Here is a 26,245-nt window from a genome sequence, read left to right as displayed (position 1 = left end):
AGACGGGTGGGACCGTAAAGCTCTAGAAGCACTCCAGAGGAAGTGCCTGCAGGCGTGGCTGTTCTAGTCCATAGCCCCCTGCAGACTCGGTTTGCCTTGCTGGAAAAACTCTGACCACACACTGTGATTTGAAGGCAAACTGACTGAGCAGTTCCCTGCAGGGTCCCTGCTTTCCCTGGCTGGTTGGGAGGGTCAGAGGAGGAGCCGGGGCTCCCTGGCATGCTGTGCTCCTCACCATAAGCCTTGGGAAAAGCCCCTCCAGGGACATGGATCCTCCCCTCCCCCACCAGAATGCACAGCGGGTGCAGGAGGTAACCCTGGCCACGGAGCCCCCACTCTTCAGGGCCAGCGTCTCTGGGAGCTGAACTCTCGGGCTCCTCCGGCACCTCGCTCACGTGTCTGCCCCTCCCCCAGCCCGTCCCAGCGCCAGGCGCCCGAACGCTGTCCCAGAACTGCAAGCAGAACAGTCTGGCACCTCCCGTGGCTCGGAGACACTGAGCATGCTCAGAGCGGTGAACAGGCGGATGCTGTGCAGCTGTGATCCCCACGGCCGTACTAATTGGATTCACAACACGCAGGGGTCAGCGAGAAACGAGGGAAAAGAAAGGAGGGGGAGGAAGGAAAGGAGCGGCTTGTGCCTGCACAGACTAAGGGGGGAGGTGCCCCGGCAGGGTCCAGCAGCAGCCCCACAACCAGCACACACTGGGAGTCACGTAGCCACGGCACAGGTTTGCCACGCCCATTCACTGCCCTGCGCCCCACGCCACTGGGGCCGTGTCCAGACTCAGGGGTTTTTTCGGGAAAAGTAGCCTTTTCCCGAAAAAACTTCCCCTGCGTCCAGACTCAAGCCGCGTTCTTTCGAAATTATTTTGAAAGAACGCGGCTTTTCTTTCGATGGCGGTAAACCTCGTTTCACGAGGAAGAACGCCTTCTTTCGAAAGTTCCTCTTTCGAAAGAAGGCGTTCTACAATGTAAAGAGGCCGTCTTCGAAAGAGAGCATCCAGACTCGCTGGGTGCTCTCTTTCGAAAAAGCGGATTTCCTCTATCGAAAGATCCGCCTGCAGTCTAGACGCGATCTTTCGAAAGAGGCTCTTTCGAAAGAAGCCTGCAGTCTAGACGGAGCCTGGAGCACTGCTCCACAGAACAGCCTAGAGACAAGCCCCCACCCTGCAGCAGCTCGGATGTATTGGGAAGCTCGCGGTGGCCCCTGCTCCAGGCACTGCCCCTCCCGAGGAGAGCAAGGGGCACTTTGTGCATGGAGCGCATGCTCTGCGTAGGGCTCTACCGGCCCGGCCAGTCACGTCCATGCCTCTCAGCCTGACAAATGGGGACACAGTCCCGAGCCGCAGCTGCACAGCAAACACTGGCCAGTGTCTGGCTGAGCAGCTTACCTTCGGCTGGAGGGTTAAAGAACAGAGTCCTGGCAGGAAACTCTGGGCGGGAGGCAGCGTCCAGCTCCGGGGAGCCCCAGGGCCCGAGTGGGAGAGCCGCGGGGATGCTCAAAGGCGGCTCCTTGCCTCCCTCCAGGGACGCGGCGAGAGCCGCAGAAGCAGCCCGTGAACCGGTTCACGTTGCAAACAGGATTTTGCCTCCCTAACTGACGCCAGAGGAACGTGCCATGAACTTCAGCGGGGCCAGGACAGCGGTTGTGGTGGTGCTGGGCCGAGCCCTCCCGGCTAGACGCTGTTAGGACAGCACAGAAGGGTCATGATGCCAATGAATGGGAACACCAGGCCTATTCGCGCGCTCCAAGAGCAAGCCGGGAGCTGCGCATGCGCAGCGGCTGACGTGCCCCGCCAGCCTGGTGTTTACCCAGAAGCCTTTGCAAGCAGCTTGGGGACACTCCTCTCAAAGGGAGCACTTGGCTGCACACAGCCACAGCAGAGAGCCCCACAACAGCGCTGCCTCTGCAGCCCCCGTCCAGAGAAGGAGGGGCCGGGGAGGGGCGGTTGGGAGCCGGGTGTTAACGTGACCCTTGCAAACACAAGGAAAGAAGCAGGAAAGCGATTGTGTCTGGGCTGAGGAGACAAGCGAGATGCTCGCTCAGTCCCCCCGCAGGCCCCCTGGGCTGGGTCGCAGGGGATGCAAATCTCTTAACCACGCTGAATTGTTAACTGCTCCCAAAGCCTTTCGTACCACGGCTGCAGGCCGAGAAGAGCTTAAGCTGCTGGATGCACGAACTTCCTCAATAAATATCCTGCACTGTACCCCGCCCCTGCTGAAAACCCAGCGGAGAAAGCCACTTCCACAGCTCCTTCCAGCAGCCTTCGGGGCCTGTTAATCGCTTGGGATGCATCAGCCAATCGAAGGGGTTGACAAATAAAGCTCAGGCAAGCAGCGTGCTCCACCTCTGCGGGCTGGGTGCTGGGCAGACTGCCGGCCCATCTGATAGTACTTCACGCTGCAGGCAGGCTTGTGTGCTTGTGCTCTGCTGCTGGAAAGGGGCCCAGACCTCCTCCCGCCGCTGGGAACGTGCAAAAACCTGCCAGCCACATGTAGAGGCTAGTGCTCTGAGCCAGGCTGCTCAGAGGTGGGACACGGCTAAGGAGGGATCTTTGGGGGAAGAGGGAGGGGTCCCTACACGACAGGCCGGCTGGGAACCCAAGACCCTTTCACGGGGCCATAAGCCAGCAAGAACCTCACCTTTCCCTCTCCCCCCTGCAGCGGGGCCCAGCCAATGGGGAAGGAGCCAAGGCTGAGGGAGCCACCTGACAAGTTCTCTCTCCAGATCCGCCCCTGGACAGGGACAGCTGCTCTGCCCAGCTCCCTCAGGGGTGGGCTTCAGCAGACAGGCCTGGGAGCTCCCACAGTCACAGCCCCACAGCCCTGCGTGGGGCATCACTCAGCACCACGTCAGGCCTGTTCCTAGGGCAAACAATAGCCACAGCAAAGGCCTGCTAGCCTCCCCCAGGTCCTCTCTGCCCTGCATTGTGCCGGGGCTCTGCCCTCATGCAGGAGAGACGTGATCCTGTCCCCCACATTCTCCACAGGGCCTCGTCACACCTGCGACAGGGACACCAGGCAGAGGCCCCAAGGACATCTCAGCCTGACACACGCAATCTCCCGCCCATGGGGGCACCCTCCACACGGGGGTCAGATCCAACTGACCACAGCTATGGACCTCCTCCCCTTCTCCTCCAGCCCCTCCACCTTCAACTTCACCTTCTCACATCCCCCTGCACAGGGGGCCACACCTCTGCCTCCATCTTCGCCACTGCACCCTGTACCCTTCCCTGCCAACCCCTACCACACCGCACCTCACGCCCTGGCCCCTTTTCTTCCCAGTTTAGAGACAGCTGGTATCTAGGGCCTTACCCTGCCCACAGGCTGCCCGTGGGGATAGGGCATCGTGGGTCTCTGCTGCGGCTGGTTATTAGCCTTGCAAACCACACGGTCTCCGTGCGTGACCCGCCTCCTGCCTCTTCCTTCTGTTCCCAGGAGCTGTGGGAATCCCAAGCTGGGCCGTCTGGCCTGGCACCTTCCTCCAACGCTTCCAGCTCTAGCCCCTCCAGTGCCTGTGACCGGTCCTGCCGTGCCATCTCTGCCAGCGTGGCACCCGGGGGATCAGCGCCCCACTGCTCTCGTGCAGCTCGTGAGCCAGCTGCAGCCAGAAGACTGGATTGCAGGCCACAGCGTGATTGATAAGCACCAGGCACACAGAGCCCTTCACACAGTGGACACAGCTAGAGGCCTCCCCAAATCCTGCCGCCAAGAAAACAAAGGGAAGATCCAGCCAGGCCTCTCTGGTTCCCTTCCCCCTCCTCCAGCTACTCTCATGCTCTATCACTTTCAAATTCCTTTCTCTGCTCTGCCCAGCCAGAGGGGGCGGAGTCTACGGCTGCCACGCCATGTCGCCTGGGCACCTAACTGGTATCCGGGCCCGGCCTGAGCCCGGTCACTGCGCCGAGGCACCAGCAGTCCTGGCTGGCGAGAACGGCCTGGAGCAGCCCTGACAGCGGAAAATGCAGTTCCGTCAAAACCAAAACATTGCGCAGGAGTCCGTCGCTGCAGACGAGTCACAAGGAACTCTTCCTCCTTCCCATGCAAAGGCCAAAGCTTCTCATTTTGTTCAGGCAAAACCAGCCGGGTTTGACTGTCACCGGACTTCATTTATATTTCACTACACTTCACCCGGTTTATAATTCTCGGATGATAACGATGGGTGATCATTCGTTGCCGAGTGTGATCGTCCTCCATGGGAGCTGTGGACCCCCAGCTGGTTGATCAGGCTGATCCTTGAACCACAGGTTCTATTCCAGTGAGGACAGATGTCTCCAGGTACAGCAGGAGGCTGTTGGCCATGACTAGAAGCCAGTCTCCCTTCCTTCTGCGCCTCTTCTTCTCTTCAGCATGCTGGCAGGCAAGTTCAAAATACAGGGGCCAATGCGTAGGACTTGTCTCCATTTTGAGTGATTCTGGGCGACTGTCTCCCAAGTGTCATCTTCAATGTTTCACTTCTCTAAGTTATCCTTTAGCAAGTCCTTATAACACTGCTGTTGGCCTCCCACGTTACTGTGTCCTTATTTCAGCTGAGAAAATAGGACCTGTTGTGGAAGGCGATGGCCTGGCATCCGAACAGTATGACCAGGCCAGTGAAGTTGCTGACGAATGATCACTGCCTCAATACTGGCGGTCTTTGCCTCTTCCAGGTCACTGTTGTCAGTGCGCCTGTCTTCCCATTGGATCTTCAAGATCTTGCAAAGGCAGCATTGGTGATATCTCTCAAGGACTTTCAAGTGATGTCTGTGGGTTGTCCAGGTTTCAGACCCCTACAATAGCATTGGGAGAATGACAGCTTGATAGGGGTTGGTGTCTGTTCGAACGTCATGATCTTCAAAAACCCTGTGCTGTAAAGGAGCAAAGGCTGCACTGGTACAGCTCAGACGATGCTGGATTTCTACATCAATATCTGCTTTGGATGAAAGATAACTTCCAAGGCAGAGAAAATGATGGACATTCTCCAGTGCCTCTCCATTGACTTTAACAGATGGGGCGCAGGATACCTCCTTTGGAGAGGGTGATGGAGCACTTTGGTCTTCTTGGTATTGAGGGTGAGACCAAGACATGCACGAGCATCAGCAAACACATTCAAGGTGCCTGAAGATCTCTCTCAGAGTGGGCAAACACCGTATTGTCATCAGCAGACTGAAGTTCCACAACAGATGGGGAGGAAATCTTACAGCTGTCAGCCTGCTCAGCCTACACCGCTTCCCATCCATTCTGTAGACGATTTCAACGCCTGCTGGGAGTTTCCCAGCAAGTAGGTCACCAATGATGGCAAACGTGGTTGGGGTGATGATACAGCCCTGTGACTCCTGTTCACTCCGGGAGCCAGTGCTGCTCACAACAGTCGCTTTCACGTTGTCATGAAGCAATTTTATGACGCTGGTATATTTATCAGGAGATCCAACCTTCGAAAGTGCAGTCCAAAGGGCCTGGCGATTCACTGGCTCTAAGACTTTAGTTATCGATAAAAGCCATGGACAGTGGTCAGTTTTGCTCCCAACACTTCTCTTACAGCTGCCATGCAAAGAAGATCATATCCGCAGTTACACGACTTGGTCGGAGGACACTCTCCGGTAGAATTACTTCTGCCAGGGGCAGAAAATGGGTTGCAAGGACCCGGGCCAGAACTTTGCCTGCAACAGCAAGGAGAGAGATCCCATGGAAGCTTCCACAGTCCACTTCATCCCCTTCCTGAAAGAGGGTAACAACCTGGGTCTCTCCTTTATCCAGATTTTAAAGCTAAGCAGGCAGAATTAACTCTGGCCCACTGTCTGTAAAGATTTCAGCAGGGACCCCATCTGGACCTGCTGCCTTGTTGTTCTTCATCTGCGTGCTGGCACTGCACACCTCATACAGATTAGGAGGGTCTCCGAGCTCATCCCTAGGGGATTTGCTCAAGAACTTCATCTGCAACCATGGAGTTACAATTAAGAAGATCTTCAAAATGTTCTTCCAGTGAAAAGTAATGGCTTCATGCGGAGCGAAGGGGGTTCATGCCATGACAAGCGGTCACATAAACAGCCTTCAGAGCACTAAAGAGCTCACGTGCATTATGGGTGTCCATGAAATGTTGGAGCTCTTGTGCTCTCAGTCCCCCATTTGTCCATGGTTTTACGCTGGACTTCTGTCCTCGCCTTAGCAGGGGCTTCTCTCGGTCTTGCAATGCAGATCATTCTGCCAAGCACGAAATGCCGTTCTCTTCTCATTGATGAGCTGCTGGATTTCAACAACGTCTTCATCAAACCAGGCCTGATGCTGTCTGGGGCGGCAGCCAATGGTTTCCACACAGGCACTGATAACTGCTGCTTTCAGCTGGCTCCAATGTTCCTCAGTTTCTTCCGGAAACTCTGATGCAGCTTTTCTTCTAAGACTGCTTGGAAGCGGTCACACCTAACGGGGTCCTCCAGGTCTTGAACCGTCAGCCTGCGCCTCAGCTGCTTCTTCTGCAGCCCCCACTGGGGGGATGATCTTCATGTTCATGGTGGATGGACTGAGGCAACGACCCATCCAGCAGCACTCGTCACTGCTCTCGTGAGAAGCACGTCACTGAGATCTCGAGAACGAACAAGGACGTGGTCGAGACGATGCCGGTGCTTGGAACGTGGCATCTCCAAGATGTTTTGAACGTAAGAACGGCCACACTGGATCAGGCCAAAGGTCCATCCAGCCCAGTGTCCTGTCTGCCCACAGTGGCCAACAACAGATGCCCCAGAGGGAGGAATCACAACAGGTAATCTTCCAGAGAAACAGAGGCTAGGGACACCATTCTTACCCATTCTGGCTAATAGCCATTGATGGACCTAACCTCCATGAATCTAGCTAGCTCTTTTTTGAACCCTGTTAAAGTTCTAGCCTTCACTGCATCCTCTGGCAAGGAGTTCCACAGGTTCACCGTGTGCGGAGTGAAAAAAAAAATTCCTTTTGTTTGCTTTAAACCTGCTGTCTATTCATTTCATTCGGTGACCCCTAGTTCTTATATTGTGGGACTAAGTAAATAACTTTTCCTTATTCACTTTTTCCATACCAGTCATGATTTTATAGACCTCTATCATATTCCTCTCTCCCCCCCTCCCCCGACAGTCCTCTTTTCTAAGCTGAAAAGTCCAAGTCTTTTTCATCTCTCTTCATATGGGACCTGTTCCAAACCCCTAATCAATTTTGTTGCCCTTTTCTGAACCTTTTCCAAAGCCAATAGATCTTTTTTGAGATGAGGTGACCACATCTGTATGCAGTATTCAAGATGTGGGTGTACCATCGTTTTATTTAGAAGCAATAAGATATTCTCTGTCTTATTCTCTATCCCTTTTTTAATGACTCCTAACATTCTATTTGCTTTTTTGACTGCCACTGCTCACTGCGTGGATGTTTTCAGAGAACTATCCACAATGACTCCAAGATCTTTCTCTTGCGTAGTTGTAGCTAAATTAGCCCCCATCATATTGTATGTACAGTTGGGATTATTTTTTCCAATGTGCATTACTTTACAATTATCAACATTCAATTTCGTTTGCCATTTTGTTGCCCAGTCACTTAGTTACTCGTCCTGTTGTCGAAAAAGGGTGTTTGTGATGCTAAGTTCATGTTCATCTCACTTAGTCAGGAGCAGGATTCCATCTGAGCAGCTTTTGCCAACTCCTTCTTTCCTGATTATTCCTTTCCACAGGTCTGAGTCTCCTCCAACACGTGCATTGAAATCCCCCAGAACGATCTGATCTTCCTTAGGGGTCACCAATAAAAAGGTTTCCTGCTGAGAGTAGAAACCTTCTTTTACATCCTCATTGGTGTCCAATATAATTCTGTAGTATAATTAATAACCCATAGACTGTAATACTCAAATATATTTGTACAACCCGCAAGTCAGCTTAAAGGAAATCAAGTTGAAATGAAGCATTCTGATGGCTCAACACATTTTTTTTATTTTAATTTCATGGGAAATTCTGAGTTTTTGCTCCAATTCAGATTGAAGGTTGATCCGTGTTCAGCCTGGCCCCTGCACTGGGGCACGTGGGGCTAGGATGGCCCAGCACATTGCCTGTCCGGGGCTGTTCCAGGGGCCGCCTTTCATGTTCAAAGACAGTAGCTGATCACACAGCGGCCTGGTCTGATCCCAGGCCACTGCAGCCCTTTGGTCATGGCAGAGATTCCGGGAGTTTAAGGCCTGCCTATTGTCTCTTGCCTTCTTGCCTCCTGGGAGGAGACCCATGGCCCTCCCCCAGCTCCCAGAAGTGAGCGCAAGAGGATGTGCCTTTCCCTTGCCAATCCCTGGGCCATATCTATAATTGATCTCGGAGCAACTCTGTCCCAGCCAATTGCCAAGATGCTATCAGGGCTGCACTAGGGTTTATACTCCGCTTGGACAGGGGACAGCTCTGCTGGCTGGAATGAAATGTTTCAATAACACTGAAGCCAATCCCAGCCCCTGGCTCTGCTGGGTTTTTCACTCCTTTGCACAGGCTCTCGCGCTCTCTGCCTCGCCATCCACCCTGCTCCCGGCGCTGGGAGTTCCCTTGCCAGCGTCTCACACAGCAGCAAAACTTCCCTGCCTCCACCCTGGCCTGGCTCTCAGCTGCCTCCTGTTAGCGCCCCAGCTACGGCCACACATCCCCAAGGCTGCAGGGAGACAAGAATCCTTCTATCGCACCAACCGTCCACCCCAAGGGGCAGGCCGACCCAGCTCCGCACACAGCGAGGGAGGCCCACCTGCGGGCGAGGGCAGCGTCTGCAGAGGGAGGGAAAAGCTTTGTCTCTCCAGCTGCCCAGACAGGCTCACAGAGCTGCTGTGCACCAGCCCCTCTGCCCTGCAGAACCTTGGTGCGGGCCTCCCCAGTGTAAATGGGCATCTGGCAGCTGCCGGGCCCCCAGGCTCCCTTCTGCAGGGACAGCCCCGGCCTTGCCGCCCACCCACATGGGGAGCAGAGGAGTGGGCAGAGCTGGGAGGAGGCTCTGCAGCACTACAACGGCCCACAGATGCCTGCCCTAGCCTGCAGCAGCACTGAGGGGACAGGATTTCCTCTCCTCTGGCTTAGGCAGGGCTGAATTCCCCTCACCGTCCTTTCTAACAGGAGTATTGGGGTCCAGCCCCCGGCCCCTCCGACCCAGCCCTGGGACCCGTTGCTTTCCTAGTGACTGGGAGGGCGAGTCAGGTCATGCACTCAAGGGCCCCAGCGACCATCTAGCCCAGCGGGACCCGGCCAGTCGACCGGGATCTACTGGTGGATCCTGGAGCCTCTGACAGGGACCCTGACTGGTTTGGCCAAAAGGCGTTCAATGCCGGGCCCCTCCCCCACTGCGGCTCATCTCCTGCCCTTTGCCTTGAAGCTGCCCCTCCCCCTGGGAAGCCTCCCTGTGCAGGGCAGGGGAGGGAGAGAAAGGAGCTGATATCAAGGTACCCCCTCCCGCTCTGTATCCTCTCTCCACAGAGGGGGCACAACAGGACTGGGGATGGAGTGGTGAGCCCTCCTTAGCCTCACCACCCAGGAGCCACCAGCAGTGCCCAGCTGGAGCCCAAATTCCTACCCCACTCATGAACCCCCTCCTGCAACCCCAAACCCCTGCCCCAGCCCCGCGCACCCCTGCATCCAAACACCATCCCAGAGCCTGCACCTGGAGCCCCCCTACATCCCAAACTCCTACCCCACTCATGAACCCCCTCCTGCACCCCAAACCCCTGCCCCAGCCCCGCGCACCCCTGCATCCAAACACCATCCCAGAGCCTGCACCTGGAGCCCCCCTACATCCCAAACTCCTACCCCACTCATGAACCCCCTCCTGCACCCCAAACCCCTGCCCCAGCCCCACGCACCCCTGCATCCAAACACCATCCCAGAGCCTGCGCCTGGAGCTCCCCTACATCCCAACTGCCTGCCCCCGAGCAGCTTAGGGCCCCTCTCGCACTCCCGATCCCTTAATCCTGCATTTCTCAAACTGTGGGTCTCGACCCCCCGGGGGACACGAGCAACTTAGCGGTGGAGGTCGCATTATCGCAAAGTTTGAGAACCCCATCTTAATCAAAGACCAGATCCTGCACCCAACCCTCTGCCCCAGCCTGATGACAGTGAGTGAGGACGGGCAAGGATGGAGTGAGCGGGGGCGGGGCCTCGGAGAAGGGGCGGGAAGGAGGCGGGGCCAGGGGATTTATATTTGAGGTAGATCTTGGATTGCACTGACATTCAAACAGTGATCTCGTGCTCAAAAAGGCTGGAGACCCCTGCTCTAGTCTGACTTCTCTATCACGCAAGCCAGAGACCTGCCTCAAAGTCCCTCCTAGAGCGGAGAAAAGCATCCAGCCTTCACCGGAAATGGTCAGTGAATGGAAAACCCACCCCAGCCAGGGCTCCCTCTTCTTTCCACCTCTGAGCAGAATTCATTTCCTTACGTGCACCACGGTGGAGGGGTGTGCGACACGGAGGTAACGTGCGACACGTCCCCTTCACACTGGTGCACTAACACAGTTCAGGTGGTGGGAAAGGGCCAAGGGGCCGGGGAAGAAGGGAGACGTGTCAGGGCTCTGGCTGGGGGTGCAGGCTAGGGATGGAACAGTGGGGTTGATTACAGGTTAATGCTACAGACTACACGTATTTCCCTCCCCCAACTCCGGCCAGTACATTTTATGCAGGCTGGCCAGCAGCCTGGCTCCGTCCTGGCTCCTGCCAGGTGTGGGACCTACTCCTGCTGCGGCTCTGCATTTAAAGTGTATTAGGAACCACGTGGGCAGGTCGCTGGCTCAGTTCTGGCTCTCACTGGGTCCAGGAGCTCAAACACCCCCCACCTTAGACACCCTGCACTGCTTCCTCTTTATCGGAGGCAGCACTCCTGGGCGACAGGCAGCCGGACCAGAAGGGGAGCAGGTTCTTAAACTGGCTCCCCTTGTGGATCAGCTCCCGCTTGGCACCCTGCACTGCTGCCTCTGAAACACTGGCTGCCGGCCCTGCCCCGGGGAGTAGAGAAGAGTCGACTAACCGATAAAAGTTCATGAGGTTACTCGATATTTAACATCCCCCGTGCAGGCTCTGGGGTGGGCCTGGGGAGGAGGGGTTTGGAGTGCAGGAGGGGGACTCCAGGTTTGGGGAGGGGGTCAGGACTGGGGGCTGGAGAGCAGGAGGGGTACCGGTTCTGGGCTGGGTGCTGAGATAAAGGAGGGCATCCTCGGGGTTTGATTTGGCCCGTCTTAATTACATCTTCTAACGGATTGCGGCAGCGTCACTCTTCCCCAGAGTGCAGACCCGGTCTGAGTCTATTACATCGGACTGTCGCCTTTCCCCCATGGCCGGGCTGCAGGGAGACTGGGTAGGCTGGTGGAAACAGACAAGGGAGCTCACAGAGGTGACCGTCCCTCCTTCCACCAGGTCACCAAAGCACTCGGCTGGCGTCTGGCGCGGTACGACTCTGCACTAGGGGATTTCTGCACTGAGGACCCGGGTGTAGAATGTTCCCATTAACACAGATGATTGAATCCAGACATGCCCACCGTGATTAACCAGGGAACCAGCCCTCAGATCTTTGGGATCTTCCATGATCACGCTGACAGAGAAGAGAACACCCGAGACTCGCCCGTCCAGCCAGAGCCCTCAGCAAACCCCAGCGCAAGTCATGCAGCCCCTCTCCAGTGTCCCGCGGATGGCACGAGGGCTGAGCAGGGAGTTCTCGGGGGTGCCGTAGGACAGCGAGGGGGACAGTTCTCCCTGCTGAGCACTGAGGGCCCTTGCAGGAGGCTGGTCCTGGTGATCTCTCTCTGGTTCGGCCTTTCTGCAGGGGTTGTGATTCCCTAAGATGTCTCCATGCAACTGCAAGTGAAACTTTCTCTCCAGAAGCAGCAGCTGTGATGGGAGCTGGCTCCAAAGGGGAGTGGGCCTGAAGGGTCACTCCCCTGCTGCTTTCCCCTCCCCCCCAGCCAGGGACCACAGGCAGCCACTCCCAGCAGGGTCTCTGACTCACTGTCCCATCTCAGGCTAAAACAATCCTGATTCAGACCCTGGGGGGACTCTGCTGACCCACCCTTTTCCTGCCTCTTCTGATTGGCCAGTGCAATCCAGCTGCATGCAGAGCCTGCTGGCATCCTTGGGCTGCGGGACCCCCAGGTCTGCAATCAGCCCATCGGGGTGAGCCTTCTGCTTGGCATGGTCCTGGGTGAAGAGCAGCCCAGGCAGCCCCACACTGCCCCCCCGGCCGCTTGGAGCACTGCTGATGGAGCACACCACGTCTGTACGCGCATGGCTCAGGGACACAAGGGTGGGTCAGCGCCCGCACAGCCATGCAGCCCTTTCCTGAGCTCCACACAGTGGGTCAGAGCTCCCCCCACAGGGAGGGGGCTCAGCGGATCGGCTGGTGAATGGGGGGGCAGGCTCTCGTTCCCTTGCAATGGAGGAGCAGAAGCAACAACAGCTGCCTGCTGTACTGGCTCCAGCCTCTACTCTGGTCCTCCCGCCGCCCCTCCCCACTCCCTGGAGGGCCTGTACTTGTGGGGTGAGCGAGTTCTCCAGTCAGGGGGGCAGGAAGTACTTAAGGGATCATGTGACCTGGATCATGCTGAAGCTGCTGGCTGAAGGGTAAGGGGATCTGCCAGCCACATGGAAAAAGCTGGGTAAGTTACAGACACAGCCAGACAGGATCAACTTCTCTGCTGCTTTCCCAAATCCTCTGTTCCAAACTGAAAAGCCCCAGTCACTTTAACCTCTCCTCATATGGGCCCTGTTCCAAACCCCTGATCATTTTAGTTGCCCTTTTCCGAACCCTTTCCAAGGCCAAAATATCTTTTTTGAGGTGAGGAGATTCCCGGTGTTACACTCCGGTCATCCGAAGAAGTGGGCGGTGCCCACGAAAGCTCACGATCCCATCGACATGCTTTGTTAGTCTAGAAAGTGCTACCAGACCACTGGTTGGTTTTTCCCCCGGGGCGGGTGTGTGGGTGCACCACGTTTGTATGATTACATTTCAAACATATCAGAGGGGTAGCCGTGTTAGTCTGAATCTGCAAAAGCGGCGAGGAGTCCTGTGGCACCTTATAGACTAACTGAAGTGTAGGAGCATAAGCTTTCGTGGGCAAAGATCCACTTCGTCAGATGCAGTGGGTCTTTGCCCACGAAAGCTTATGCTCCTACACTTCAGTTAGTCTATAAGGTGCCACAGGACTCCTCGTCGCTATTTCAAACATAGTTTAAGTAAGTATTAATAGCTTAAGGTAAGCAAGAAAACGATTCTTTTAACAGAATTATTTGAGCGTTGCCGATATCTAAAACTGACCCTAATGATTTTTTTTTAAATCCTGTGTTACTAATTAATACATGATAAATTGTACTGCATTAAGGCCAGGTCTTTGCTAGCTGGTAGAGTTCTGGCTCATGAGTGGAAAGTAGCAAGTCCTAAGTGTGATGCTGGCTGTTTTGTAGAATAAAACCTTCTTTGCAAGATCTTTGAAACATGCACCTGTGTGTCAGAAAGGACGAGGATACATGTACTCCAAGGTCTCAGAGGGGTAGCCGTGTTAGTCTGTAACTAAACAACTTAAACAACAAAGGTCTACTCTGTTGTATCTTAGACTAACAAAAATCTATAAATAGTATCATGAGCTTTCATGGGCACAATCCACTACAGCCATGGGTAGTGTTCATTTTCTTTTTATTGGATTTCGTATGAAATAATCAGAAGCATTGCTCCTTGTTAATTACCTCTTGTTTTAATATATTTTCTTCCACACCTATGGACTATTTAAATGTATATTTATATCTATATCTATGGGTTTTGTTTGTACTTGTTTGCACATCCACACACAACCTCAATATTGGCGTTGCACATAAGAAATTTCAAGCTGCCCAAAAGAAAATTCCACCCGCCCAAGGATGGAAAGTCTTAGAGGGAACACTGGGCATGCATGGGCAGGCTTGCTCAGAAACCCAGGAGAGCACAAGAGCATGGGCCTGGACAGGCAGCACAGGCTGTGAATAGGGACCAATGCAATGGGAGAGCCATGCTCCAGACCCACAGCTGGCGCTCTCAGACCTTACTGAAAGCCTGCAGAGTGGCTGGAAGGGACTGGAGTGCACTGCCCAGTGCAGGCACGAGCAGGCAAAGCTCTCCCTAGAAGAACAGGGGCAGTGCCGAGCTGCACACCCACCACGTGGCCCATCTGTTGATCTAGGCAGAGCCCTGCCCGAATGACAAAGTGCAGGTTAAAGCTACAACCTTAATTCCCCACCCTGAGCAATGCCCACAGAGCCCAGGTTCTCCAAGCTACCGCTGGTACCAGAGCAGAGCCTACAGATCTCATCCAAAGCCTCGCCATGAACCACGCCCTGGCAGGCCGGTGCTGGGAATGGCTAAAGCCAAAGGATATCTGGTGCACACAGGCTACGCTGCCACTGCCGAGCCACTTTGCCGGGGGGTCTGCTAACAGCATGTGAAGGGATCTCTGCCAGCCAACCTCCCTCTGCCTGCATTGTCTTGAGGCACCCCCAAGAGCCAGGGGCTGTTCCCCGTGTCCCAGCTCAGGCTCCCAGGCTAAGAACGCAAGGTCCTAACAAAAGGAAGGAGAAAGGGTTACCTCTGCAGACGGTGCCATTCTCCACCGATTCGTAGCCAGCCTTGCACATGCACCGGCCAATGGGCACCAGCCACTCCCCGTCCCCGTTGCAGTACAGCTTGATGGGGACGTCCACCTCCTCCGCGTTGGGAATGCACGAGCCCCTGGCCGCCACCAGTGAAGTGCTCTCGGCTCCCGAGAGCGTCTCCTGGAACACGGCCCCATTCTGGATCACACGGGGGCACTTGCGGTAGAAAACCCTGACAGCGATTAAGGACATGCAGCCCCCGTAGTCCTGGAATGCCAGATAGAATCCATTCTTGGAGACCGGGCCGAAGCTGCGCACCTCAGTATTGATCTTCATTACACGGCCCCCCAGGTCCACCTGGGAGAAGCTCTCGTCAGCCGCAATGGTGTCCACCTTTGCCCAAGGGTTCTCCATCCAGCTGGGAAAGGCCTTGGTGGCCGAGTCGAAGTCCGATTCGTAGTAGTAGAGATTGAAGGTCTCCTTGCAGGAGCCGGGAACGTTCGGGATGCTGCTGCAGTCCCGGACGGAGAATTTCATCTCCACGTGGATGCGGTGAGCGCCCCTCCGCCGGATGTACTTGGTCCGCAGCCAGTTGTTCTGACTGGACTCAAAGACGTTGCACACCTGGTACGTCCGGATCGTGTTCATGTTCTCATCGTAGCCGCTCACCTCTTCCCACTGCAGATGGGACACAGAGAGTCACTGGGCTGCACTGCGTTCACATGCACCGGCAGCAGCTTGGGCTGCTGTCCATACCGGGGAGAGGCACAGCTCTGCCTCCCCCTCCTCCCCTGACAGGCAAAGGCTCAGGCTGCCTGGGGGAGAGGAGAAGCTAGTCTCAATGTGGGGTCAGCTGTGTCAGTAAAACCCGCACTGCGCCAAGGTAAACTCTCCCTGCACTAGGCAGCCAACGCAGGGTCTAATGCCAGGGTTCCCTGCGCCAGGGCACATACCTCCTCTAATGTGCCACACAGGCAGGTGCAGGGAGCGGCGGATGCAGCCGAGGAGGGACCTGAGGGGGGAGCAGCCACAAGGTACTTGGTGCCTTCAGGTATGCTGCCATGGCTGGGACAGGACAAAGGGCACAATTCTTCGGGTGCTTACTTGGCTTCCACTGCCCTTGGGGGGAGATATGGCCACTGACGGGCAGAGGAGACTCTGGAAGGGTCATAAAAGTCCCTGGGTGTGTCTAGCCCGGCCTGGGCTCTGGTAGAAGGCTCTCACCTCCTGCCTCGCTCCAGGGTCCCAGGGCAAAGGGCAGCTTGACATTTTAAAAAGGAAACGCCAAAGAAAACCATAAAGACCTTGGGGAATCCAGGCCCTCCTCCGAGCCGTCACTCGCAGCCGGGCAAAGGGAGTAACGGGGACTGAGATTTACCTTCGCACAGCCGGAAGAGGAGGCAACGGAGCTGAAATCCTGGCTCCATGGCAGGGAATTGACCTCAGTGTGTCTGTGCCTGACCAGCTCCTCTAGGACGGCGGCAGAGGTCTCCCAAGTGGGGTTTTCATCCTGCCCCCAGGCTCAGGCCGGAGTCGGATGGAGTTTGCCTAAGGAAGGGCCCCAGGATCGGTCTCCGAGAGACCCCATTTCTAGTGAAGTGTAGGGGGAGCCAAATGCCCTGACTTGCCTGGGACATGCACCCCAAGTGCTCAGGCCCTCCCTCGGGGCGACTCAGTACTTCCTCCCACAAGCTCCCAGGCTGCGAGTGAGCAGGGCCCCGCCTCCGTCCGGCGCGGCTCCTGGGGCCAAGATTCCTCGGGGATGCTCCCCTGGGAATGCACCGCTTGTCACCAGGAGGAGGAGATGCCACTGGAGAGTGACAGGCAGGACCCCTCTGCCTTTGCAGCTACTTCTAGGACCCCAGCTGCTCTTGCTATGGCTGCTCCCCGACTGGGTGGAGAAGCCAGACAGCTTCACTTGCCAGGCCCTGGGCTGCAGCGGGAGGTTCCATGTTCATGGACACAGCCTGGTGCAGCCTGGCTAACTGACATCACAGGCTGCCCCCGACTTGCGACGCGATCGGTTCCAGAGACAGCGGCGCAAGTCGGGGGCGTCGGGACTCGAGTCTGCATTTACGACAGGAGTCGTGCGCCATCGCACGTGCAGGGGGGTTCCGCCCCTTCCGCACTTACAGAGAAGCTCGTAGCTCGGGGGCCTCCTGTACTCACATTTGGGAAACAAAAGAAACGAGCTGGGGAGCTGTTGGATGAAGCATTTGCTGAATCTCCCTCCCCCTGCAGCATTTCAGTGACTACTGAGAGTGGGCGACAGCTTCTGCTGATTTCAAAAGGGACCTAGCCCCTTGGGCGCTTCGGCCCACCTGGCGGCCAATGAGAATTTGGCTCTGAACCAAGCAGATGCTTTCTAAAATGTTACTCCTTATACAAAAATTAAAATTCTCGACATTCAGGAACTTGAATGGGGGGGGGGGGGGGAGGGAAGAGACATTTTTGCAAACCCGTTTTGGTGACTCTTGTTGAACAGTAACACCTAGTGCTGCCCATCGGCCCACTGCCCCCTAGCCCCTGCTCCCTGGAGCCCCGTGGAGGAAGGGCCCACGTCCCAAGGAGAACGGAGAACTCACCCCAGAGGGAGGATGCACTGTCCAGCCCAGCTCGGCCGTCGCCGTGGTGGAGTCCATGAGTGTTTCTGCAGGGAGATTGCAAAAAAGAGCTGTCAAGGGGAGACAACTGGGAAGCAAACTCAGTGGGCAGCTCTGTGTGAGCTCTGCAGTGTCCGGACCCGCCCCGCCATCCACACACCCTGGGGGGCTCCGAGAGCCTTGGCAGGCAGAGCCGGGGTTCAGCCGGCTCTCACGAGGAGCTAGATCCAGCACTGACGAAAGTCACGGAGAGCCGGCCCGTTGCCCTCAGTGGGCCCTTGGCCCCAAGTCCAGGCCAGCCAATCTCCCTCAGGACCACGGGGCTGGGAGCCAGTCAGCTTCTTGCATGAGCTGATAGCGGCCGATCCAGAGGGGCAGACAACGGCCCCTCACACTCTGGTGGGCGAGGCAAGCTTGCGGTGCTGCCCCCGCCCCCGCCCGTGCTAGGGCAGCTGAGCCAGATGTGAGTGAGTGGCGCTGGGCCTGGCACCGGGCTCACCGCCCTTTGTCATGGCAGAGGGGCGGTGGAGCCACATCTGTGGCCCAAGGCAGCTGCTTAGTCTACCTATAGCTAGAGTGGCTCCTGGGCCCCTCCCCTTCTGCCATGGAGTGGGAGGGAGTGTGGTAGGACCCCTCACAGAAAAGGAAAATCTGGCACGTGTCACATGCCTGACAGAATTTTATGCTTCAGGGTTTTGGGGGGTTTGGGGCCATTTCTCCTTAATACCCTTTGTAGGAGACAGCTAGCGATCCTACAGCTTCACGAGATACGCACAGCCCTGGCACCAGAACTGAGCGCGTCCAGAGCGTACCCTGGCGACGGGGGTTCCCAGTGAGACAGGACTGACAAGGATTTCTTCTCTGGAAAAGTCCTCTGGTGAGCACTGACGGGTCGCAGGGTTTGTTCTTGGCCTGCCTGTTTCGCCTGAATCTTGTGACTTTGAGGGGAGCTCAACTTTCATGTTAAAATGAATTGGGAAAAATGTTTTAACCGTGTTATCTCTATACTACATCTCCTCCAACTTCAAAGCCCACATGGAGGCCAGGTTGAGGGAGAGTCTGATGCTTCCTCCAAAGGCTGCCCAAACGAGACTTGTTTGCAGAAAACTCTATAATTGCCTGAAAACGGGTGTGGGGGGAAAATGCCCCCCAATCCTCTCGCGAGCCCCCGACAGTCCCATGTGACAGCGCATGGCGGAAAATCCGTGTCTAAGGATGCACTGAGGTTTGCAGCTATGGAAGGGATTAGACCAGAGGCAGGCCAGCTATCCAACCTGCTGGCCACCCTGCCGGCACCCTCAGGCACAGAGCAGCCACCCGCTTAAGAGAAGCGCCAGGCTCCACACTGTGGCTCTCGGCTCCAGCTGCTGGGGGGAAGCAGCCAATGGGAGTTGAGAGATTTTGCTGGGTGGCAGGGCAGCGTGCAAAGCCTTCCTCACCCCCAGTCCCAAGAGCAGACGGCCCCAGGGAGCAGCCAGCCATTCTCAGCAGCCTGCAACTGCAGCAGGCAGGGATCCTGCCGCAAGGTCCTGCAGGGTTGCTGGCTGGGAGGTGCCTAAAGAGCCTCCTGGCCAGAGCCTGCCTCTGCCATCTCCCCCACCTCCCTTCCCCCAACTCCCTCCCCCAGGCCACCATCCAAACCCTCCGCACCTCCTTCTCCCAGGTCACAACCCCCTCCTTCACCCAAACTCCCTCTCAGACCCCCCCCCCCCCCCTGCACTGCAACCCCTACCCGAGCTCCCTTCTGCACCCACCTCCATCCCGGACAGTACAGCCCTTCATACAGTGCAGTCCTTGGCCACTTACCAAATCTCAAGTAGCCCCCCATCACAAACGATTGCCCACCTGGATTAGAGCCTTTCCCTAGCCCTGAGCCATAGGCCTCCGTGCGGCGCACACAAAGTGCAGCTGTTGAGGAGCTCAGGAGCCGGATGCAGTGACACACGAACCAGAGCCCGGGAATCTCATCCTCCCGCCCCCCTTAGGCTACCCAGGGCCGGGAAGTGACCCAGCAGACGGCTCCAGCCACGCCGGAACCTTCTCCGGGGCTTGGTGCCATGCTCAGCCTGGGCCAGCTGGGCATTGGAAAGGAGACGCAGCCTGTGACTTTTGGCAAAGGAAGCCAGCAGCCATTACCTCCTTCGTACCACCGCCCGCCCAGAGCGGCTGTCACGCCCCATCCTACCCCCACCCAGCCGGAGCCATTGCTCCGAAGGGCAGCACAGACACGCGGTGCTGCGTGGGGAGTCGTTGCAGGAACCCTCCTTTCCTGGGCTCCCCGGCGCACTCTGCCCCAGCCAGGGGTGGGAGGAGCCGCGCAGAAGGGGAGGCAGTTGGCAGCCGTCCTCCAGGAACCAGAGCGTAGCTGGCGAGGGGGCGCTTCGTGCTACAGCCTCACCCGGCACTTGGCTTGCCCTGGGGGAGTGGCAGCCAGGTGCAGAGCCACCGAGCCCTGGGAATAAGGTGCTAGAGTGGGCAGGCCAGTGCAAGCGGGAGCATTGCAGCCTTGGAGCAGACACAGGCTGAGCTGAGTGGGCACTGGGCCTCGCTCCCTGCCGCTGAGTGCTGACCGGTCCAGCTTTCCTCAGGCTTGGCCCCTGCCAGACCGTCAGCCCGTGTGCACAGCTCCTGCAGAGGGGAGGCCGTAGAAGCTCGGGGCTGTGGGATGGGCCTCACTCGGGGCCGGCCCTACCACGAGGCAAACTGAGGCGGTCGCTTCAGGTGCCAGACTGTGGGGGGTGCCCCGAGGACCCAGAGTGTAGAACACTGTGTGCGCTGCTGGTGCAGATGCACCCTCTCTGCTCTAGGTGCACAGGGATGGTGGCACAGGAGACCATGAAGAAGGCAGAACTGAGACCTTTCAAAGTTTTGGCCCAAGCGAGGGGCATGGGGGCAACATTTGAGCTCCCCGCCTCAGGTGCCAAAACATTGAGGGCCGGCCCTAGCCTCTCTAACCAGCCTTGCAAGCTAGAAAGCCCCTGCCAGGGCATTTGCTTCCAGGATGGGGCGGGCGGCCCGGGTTTAGGCAGCCCTACAGCTCGGGGCTCCTGGCTGCTGCTAGTTCTGAGCGACGCACGGTGCGGAGCGGAGGGAGAGCGGCCCAGGAACAAAGGCTCAAGGGGAAACAGTGACGGGTCTTTTCCTGCTGCAGGTTCTGAAGCAGCTACGCTGCCCGTGTGCCCCGGGTCCATCCCTCCGCTGGGCCGCAGCTGGTACCTGGCGGCTGGACGGCAACCACAGTGCGGAGCTGCTAGTTTTACTGGCTGCAAGGAGAAACTTACTCTGCTTGGAAATTGGCACATTGACTTTCCTGCATGCACTGCCTGAGCCCAGCAGAGGAAGGACGAACACTGCAGAGGGACCCCACCGTGTTCATGACACAGCAGCCTTGGGAGTCGCTTTTTGTTCAGCTCTAGCAACGTGGATAAAAATCTCCATGTTTGCAGAACAGACCAGGTACCCTCCCTCCACCGCGGCCCTCAGAGCACTGGGCGTCCCTGCGAGTGAAGGAACGCTGAACAATAAAGAAAGGAGTGTGACAGGACAGCTGGGGAAAGGGACAGGAAATTACAAGCACATCCAGCGAGCCAGAACGGTTCTGCCTTCGCAGCCCTGGCCACACTACGGCTGAAAGCAGCTAGCAGCAGCCATGTGGGTGGCCAATGATTTCAGGCCATCATCCGACCCACAGAGGGAAACCCCGCAGCGCTGGGCTACAGCCATGGTGTTCACGGCCAGTTGGCTGCAGGGACGACTGCTTCAGAACCACTCGGAGACCACGGCGCTAGAACCACGGCTCAGTCATTATTTCACCCACTGCCAGCTCCCCACGGGACGACCCGCTGAGTATGCTAGATGGCAGGCTACCATGCGCCGAGACAGCATAGGGGGCAGATCCCTCCGCAGAGCCTGAGCCATCACGTGGGAAACAATCCTTGAGAAGCCACCTTCTGCTGGACTCTTGCCAGGTAACTACGGGAGCAAACCCCGCAGCCAGCGTGGGGGGCGGGGGGTCTGCTTAGCTGCAGTGAAAGGGGCACTGTGCCATTAACACCAGTCACCTCGACCCCGCCAGCACTCGGCCTCTGAACCTCCCCCCCCCAGCATTGGGAGAGCAGGTCTGTGCGGAAACCAGCCCATCGAGTCAGCAACGGAGGCTCCAGCACAACCCGCGTTCCCTGGCAGCCGGGCGCCTGCTGAGCAGACATCCCACTGCCACCCAGCTGATCAGCAGAGCCCACAACCAGGCCACAGCTGGTTATCGGCCACGGCCCCCAAGTCGTTTCAGACTCACTGCTTCCCAGCACCCCCCGCCTGCAGGCCTTGCTCCTACACACGTTGCCATATTCAAATACACAGTTAGCTTGCACCCAGCTCACCCTGTAGCAGTAACTTCTCATCTGCACTAGTTCCCCTCCCTCGAGTTGTGTGTTATCTGCAAACTGGATCAATGAGGATTTTATGTATTCCTCCGGGTCACTGCTAAACACGTTACTAGTGGAGGGCCAGGAGCTGATCCCTGCAGCACCCCACTGGAATCGCCCCTTGAAACTGGTGTTTACAGTCGCATTTTGAGATCTACCCCTTCTCCAGCTGAAGCCACGTAAGGCGGGTGGGTCTCTCTATGTTTCGTTATAATGTTGCGTGGTACCAAGTCCCACGCCTCCCAGGGGAGGCACAGGACGTGCGGGCCGGAATAACTGGCTGGAAGCATGACAGCGCTAAGCAACGCGCGACTTCCACCGCAACAGCAGAATGGCCTTCGCCTCCTCACAGCTCGACTGCCCCGGCCCGAGACTGGCTGCTCTGCTCCTCCTTCCCCAACGCAGCCAGCTACCACCAGGCAGTCCCAGAAGAGCGAAGGCCCAGGGCAGCCCTGAGGCTTTGATGGCACCTGAATGCCACGGCGCATGGCCTGGGCAGAGCTAGAGCCGGGCACAATGTGGGCCTGCGGGGAGCAGCAGGGGTCTGGCTGTTGGCCCATCGCCGGTGGCTGGTGAGAACTGCAGCTCAGGGAACTCCTCACAGCAGCAGCGTTTTATCAATGTTGTTTGCTTCTTCCCTCCGGCAGCCTCACGCTGCGCCCGGCAGGATAAACAAATCCGCAGCCGTTCAGAGCGCGGAGACACAACTCTGGACGCCTTCCCACAGAGCACGCCCGCTCCCCGCGGCCTCGCCTCACTCCAAAGAAGCTTTCCACAAGCAGCTTTCTGCCCACTGCTGGGGGGCTGGCCGGGGGCCACATGGCACATTGCGGTAGGGACAGCCACGGCGCGATTGCCACTGCTCAGCCAGAGCTCCCTGCAGGTCTGCACCACCGGAGCACGGCCCCGAGCATGCCCCCAGGAGGTGTGTGCACTACGGCCTTGCTCCCGGAGCCCGAGGCCCTGGTCCTGTGTTTCTCAACAGTTGTGACAACCCCTTCTCATTCCCACGCCCACGTGCTTGGGTCCAGACGCAAACAGCTGGAGTTCGCTCCTCTACTTCTCTCCCATTCCTAATCCCTTCTTCCCCTCCGCCCCACCTCCCTGCGGCTGCTTCTTAGGGCTCCCTGCGGGAGGAGAGCTGCAGGGTAAGTAGCTGCCCTTTCAGTCCATCCACAGCGTGTTCTCACTTGCAATGGCTGGCAGCTCAGCCCTGGGAGCATTGCAGCCTGCACAGTAGAGGGCGGCCAGTGAGCCACACCTGCCCTGCCACTCCTCAGCAGCGCCAACAGCTCCCAGCCCAACGCCAAGACCTCGGTGCGGGCGGACGGGCACTGGTGGCTGGCTTTGAATTGTAGGGGAATGGCCCTCGTGATGCTCCCTTCTCAGCGGGGCCTGCCCCGGGAGCCACGGGCCCACGCTGCCACAGCACAGGTCAGCCCGGAGCAGGCCTGAGCACATTCAAACTGGGGGTGTAACAGTGCAGGCGATGAACCGCTAAGCAAGAGCTGACAGGTTAATGCTAGAGACGACACGCATTCCTCCACCCCACCAGCAGCCGGCTCAGTCCTGGAACCTACCCTGCTGCAGCTCTGCATTGAAAGTGTATTAGGAGCTGGGCGGGCAGGCAGGCAGCCCGGCTCAGGTCCGGTTCACGCCGGGCCTGGGAGCTCAGACAGAGGCTGCTGCCACCTCGTGCGGCCAGTCTGCAAGGGGAGCTTGGCTCCTGAGGAGTGGGGCCGGAGCACACTGGCTGCCGGCTCTGCCCCAGGGCCTGGAGAACAGTCGACTAACCGGTAAGAATTCATGAGGTTACTCGACTACTCAATTAGCCGATATTTAACATCCCTAATTCAAACCAGCAACCGGTTAGCAAGAGCTGTAACGCCCAGAACAGCTGCAGGTGTGCGGGGAGGGGGCGCCCTGCTCTTAGCAGGGGCAGGTCCAAAGCTGCCCTCAGCATAGCCCAGTGCCGCGCTGCCTACGCCAAGTGCTCGTTATCGCTAGCTGGGCCCCCACAGCACGAGATTGGCTGAGGGCTCGTGGGGGCTGCGAAACAAAACACCCAGAGCTCTTGCCCTTTGCTCTGTGGGTTGGGGGGGGGGGGGGGGTCCAAGCTTTTCTCCACAGCCGGCAGGGCTGGGCACTTCCTTGTGTGGAAAAGTCCGAGGCAAGGCTCTCGGAGTACCAGGACTCCAGCAGCTGGGGCTTTAAAGGAGACACCAGAGCTCATGTGCCAGCCCCATAAATGTGGTAAGTTCCCCAGGGACAGATGGGCCGGATACCAGCTCCCCTTCCCTTTGGGATAAGCAGAGCTGCAGCGGGGCAGAGCACTGATCTCCCACCGGGTGGCGGTCCAGGCGAATAAGGCGCTCCCAGCCGGACTGTGTACAGCCGAGAACTCCTGCCCCCAAGGGGCAGCTAATGAGAAAGGCTTCTGACCCAGCCTAGCAACGTTGCTGCAGATACGTTCTGCCTCCTTGCAGCTGAAAAGCCCCTTTACTGCACTTTACCGGGGCCCAGTAGAATATTTCACCCGCCAGAGCCAAGTGGCTCTTGCAAACCCAATGGCAGCCTCCCGTCTTCTCACTGCAAGGCCGCGCTTTGCTTTGCCTGGCCTGGGGCCAGCGGCACAAGCTGAAACCCAATGCTCCCCGCCGGCCTGGCAGCAGAGGAATAGCAGGCTACGTTGCGCCCGGGGCTGCAGGCTGTCTGGGATTTCGGCTCAGGGATCCACTTCGCCTCCAAGAGGGGGAGAGATCGATCGGGCAAAGGAGAGTGAAAACTTATCTGGAATGGGATCCTCACACCCCCTGGTCCTGCCCCCCGGCCCAGGAACACGCGGCGGCGCCAGGCTGCACGGGCAGGCGGCAATGCTTGCTCGGGGGCAGCAGAGAGCAGGCAGCGGGGGCACCGACCTGGAAAGCACCAAGGGCAGAACTAGACGCAAGGCTCTGAGCTCAGGCCTGCAACAATGCTCCATGGCCCCTAAGTGCCAGGCCCGGGCCTGTCCCTGCAGCGGGGTGGCCCTTGTCAGGATGGGGAGGGGCTCTCCTCAGGCTGTAGGGCATCGAGAGAAGGGCCCAGGGCCCCAGCCTGAGGAGAAGGTGGGGCACCCAGGCTCTCTGCTGGGCCCAGAGGGAGAGAAGAGTTATCACTGTCGCTGGGCACAGGGCGCGGATACCCTTAACCAGTAACAGCCTCTGCCTCCGGCTTCACGGCGCCAGAGCTCCCCGGCCCACCCGGACTCCCTCCGGCAGTGCTCACCCACCAGTCCATCGGGCTCTACCGGTAGATCTTGGTGACCCTGGCTGGTTTGGCCAGGAGGCTGTCAAGTGCCAGCTCTTCAGCTGCCCCTCCCACACTGCCCTGCCGCTCCTGCCCTCTGCCTTGGAGCTGCCCCGCCCCCCGCAAGACTCCTCGCAGGGCAGGGCAGAGGAGGGAGAAGAGGGGGTGGGGGAGGGAGCCCCACTAGGGTTGCCAGATGGTTTCAACAAAACTGCTGGACACACTCGCCATTCCATCGCGATCTGCACCCAGCTGGGTTAGAAAATCCCCCCAGTTCTAGTGTCTCAACTTGTTTCCTGGCCAGAAAGCTCAAATACTGGACTGTCCGGTTCAAACCCAGACACCTGGCAGCCCTGCTCCCAGAGCAGAGATGGGGCACGGGGCACGTTCTGGAGGGGTTTGCTGGCTGCTTTAGGGTGGGGTGAGCCACTGCCCCACCACCCAGGAGCCACCTGAGGTCAGCGGGGCCCAGCTAGAGCCAGAATCCCAACCCCCTGCCCCAGCCACGAACCCCCTCCTGCACCACAACTCCCTGCCCCAGGCTCAGCTCAGAGCCCCTCACACTCCAAATCCCTTAGCCCAAGACCAGAGCCTGCACCCCAACCCTCTGCCCCTGCCTGGTGAAAGGGAGGAAGAACGGGGGAGTGAGGGGCGGGGCAGGGGGATTTGGGGCAGAGGCAGACCCTGGAGTGCACTTCCATTCAAAGTGATCTCGGGCGTAAAGAGGCCAGGGACCCCGGCTTTACGGCTCCAGCACGGCTCCCCGCTCAGAGGCCTTCAGCTCCTGGACTCGCTTCCTGCTTGTTTTGATTGGTCCCAGGTCTGCTCCTCCTGCCTCAAGTAAGCGGAAGCAAGGGGCGCGGGCTTGGGCTCTAGCTGCTGAGGATGCCTCGTGCAGGGCGCCATGCTGGGCCCGAGGGGGCTGCTGCACTCGCTGGGGGGTTTCTTCCTCTACGCACATCAGCTCAGTGGCTCTATTGCATCTGGGCTTCATCTCTCACACTAGCTTCTGGCTCTCCCCTAGGAGCAGCCACACAGAGCTGGGATGGGCTGCCCCGCGCCCAACCACTGCTTCCTTCTCCACACACTGCTCCTGGCCTGGGGCAGAGCCTGGCAACGGCCTGGCAGAGAAGGGCGAGGCCCTGGACAGCTCTGCCGCTCCCTGTACGCAGCCCCTGCTTCGGCAAGAGAGTCAGTCTCATACCAGCCCGTTCGCTCCCTCCTATGGCTTCCCTCTCAGCTCCAGAGCTCCTGCCTGAAAGCAGCCCCGAGCAAACCCAGCCTCCGTGCACGGTGCTACGGCAACACAGCCACAGCTGGGCCTCACAGGCTCCGCTTGGGAGTCCAGAGCCTGCTCCCAGCTCTGCCACACATGTGCTGG

At 58.0% G+C, this 26,245-nt stretch overlaps 1 protein-coding gene across 4 annotated transcripts in view; it reads right to left on the bottom strand.

Moving 5' to 3' along the window:
- EPHB2 (EPH receptor B2) overlaps positions 1-26,245 on the bottom strand; it is a 259,421-nt gene that overhangs the window by 149,237 nt on the left and 83,939 nt on the right. For all 4 annotated transcript variants that reach the window (XM_075906632.1, XM_075906630.1, XM_075906628.1 and 1 more), the window contains exons 2-3: positions 17,135-17,199; positions 14,543-15,227 (exon numbers count right to left, since the gene is read on the bottom strand). In XM_075906632.1, coding sequence (XP_075762747.1) covers positions 14,543-15,227; positions 17,135-17,199 — 750 coding nt within the window. The remainder of the gene's footprint in view (positions 1-14,542; positions 15,228-17,134; positions 17,200-26,245) is intronic.

Source organism: Pelodiscus sinensis, chromosome 23, assembly GCF_049634645.1.
Source record: "Pelodiscus sinensis isolate JC-2024 chromosome 23, ASM4963464v1, whole genome shotgun sequence".
Lineage (NCBI taxonomy): Eukaryota > Metazoa > Chordata > Testudines > Trionychidae > Pelodiscus > Pelodiscus sinensis.
Note: the sequence above shows the minus strand (reverse complement) of the source record. Positions and strands in the feature narration are given on the sequence as shown.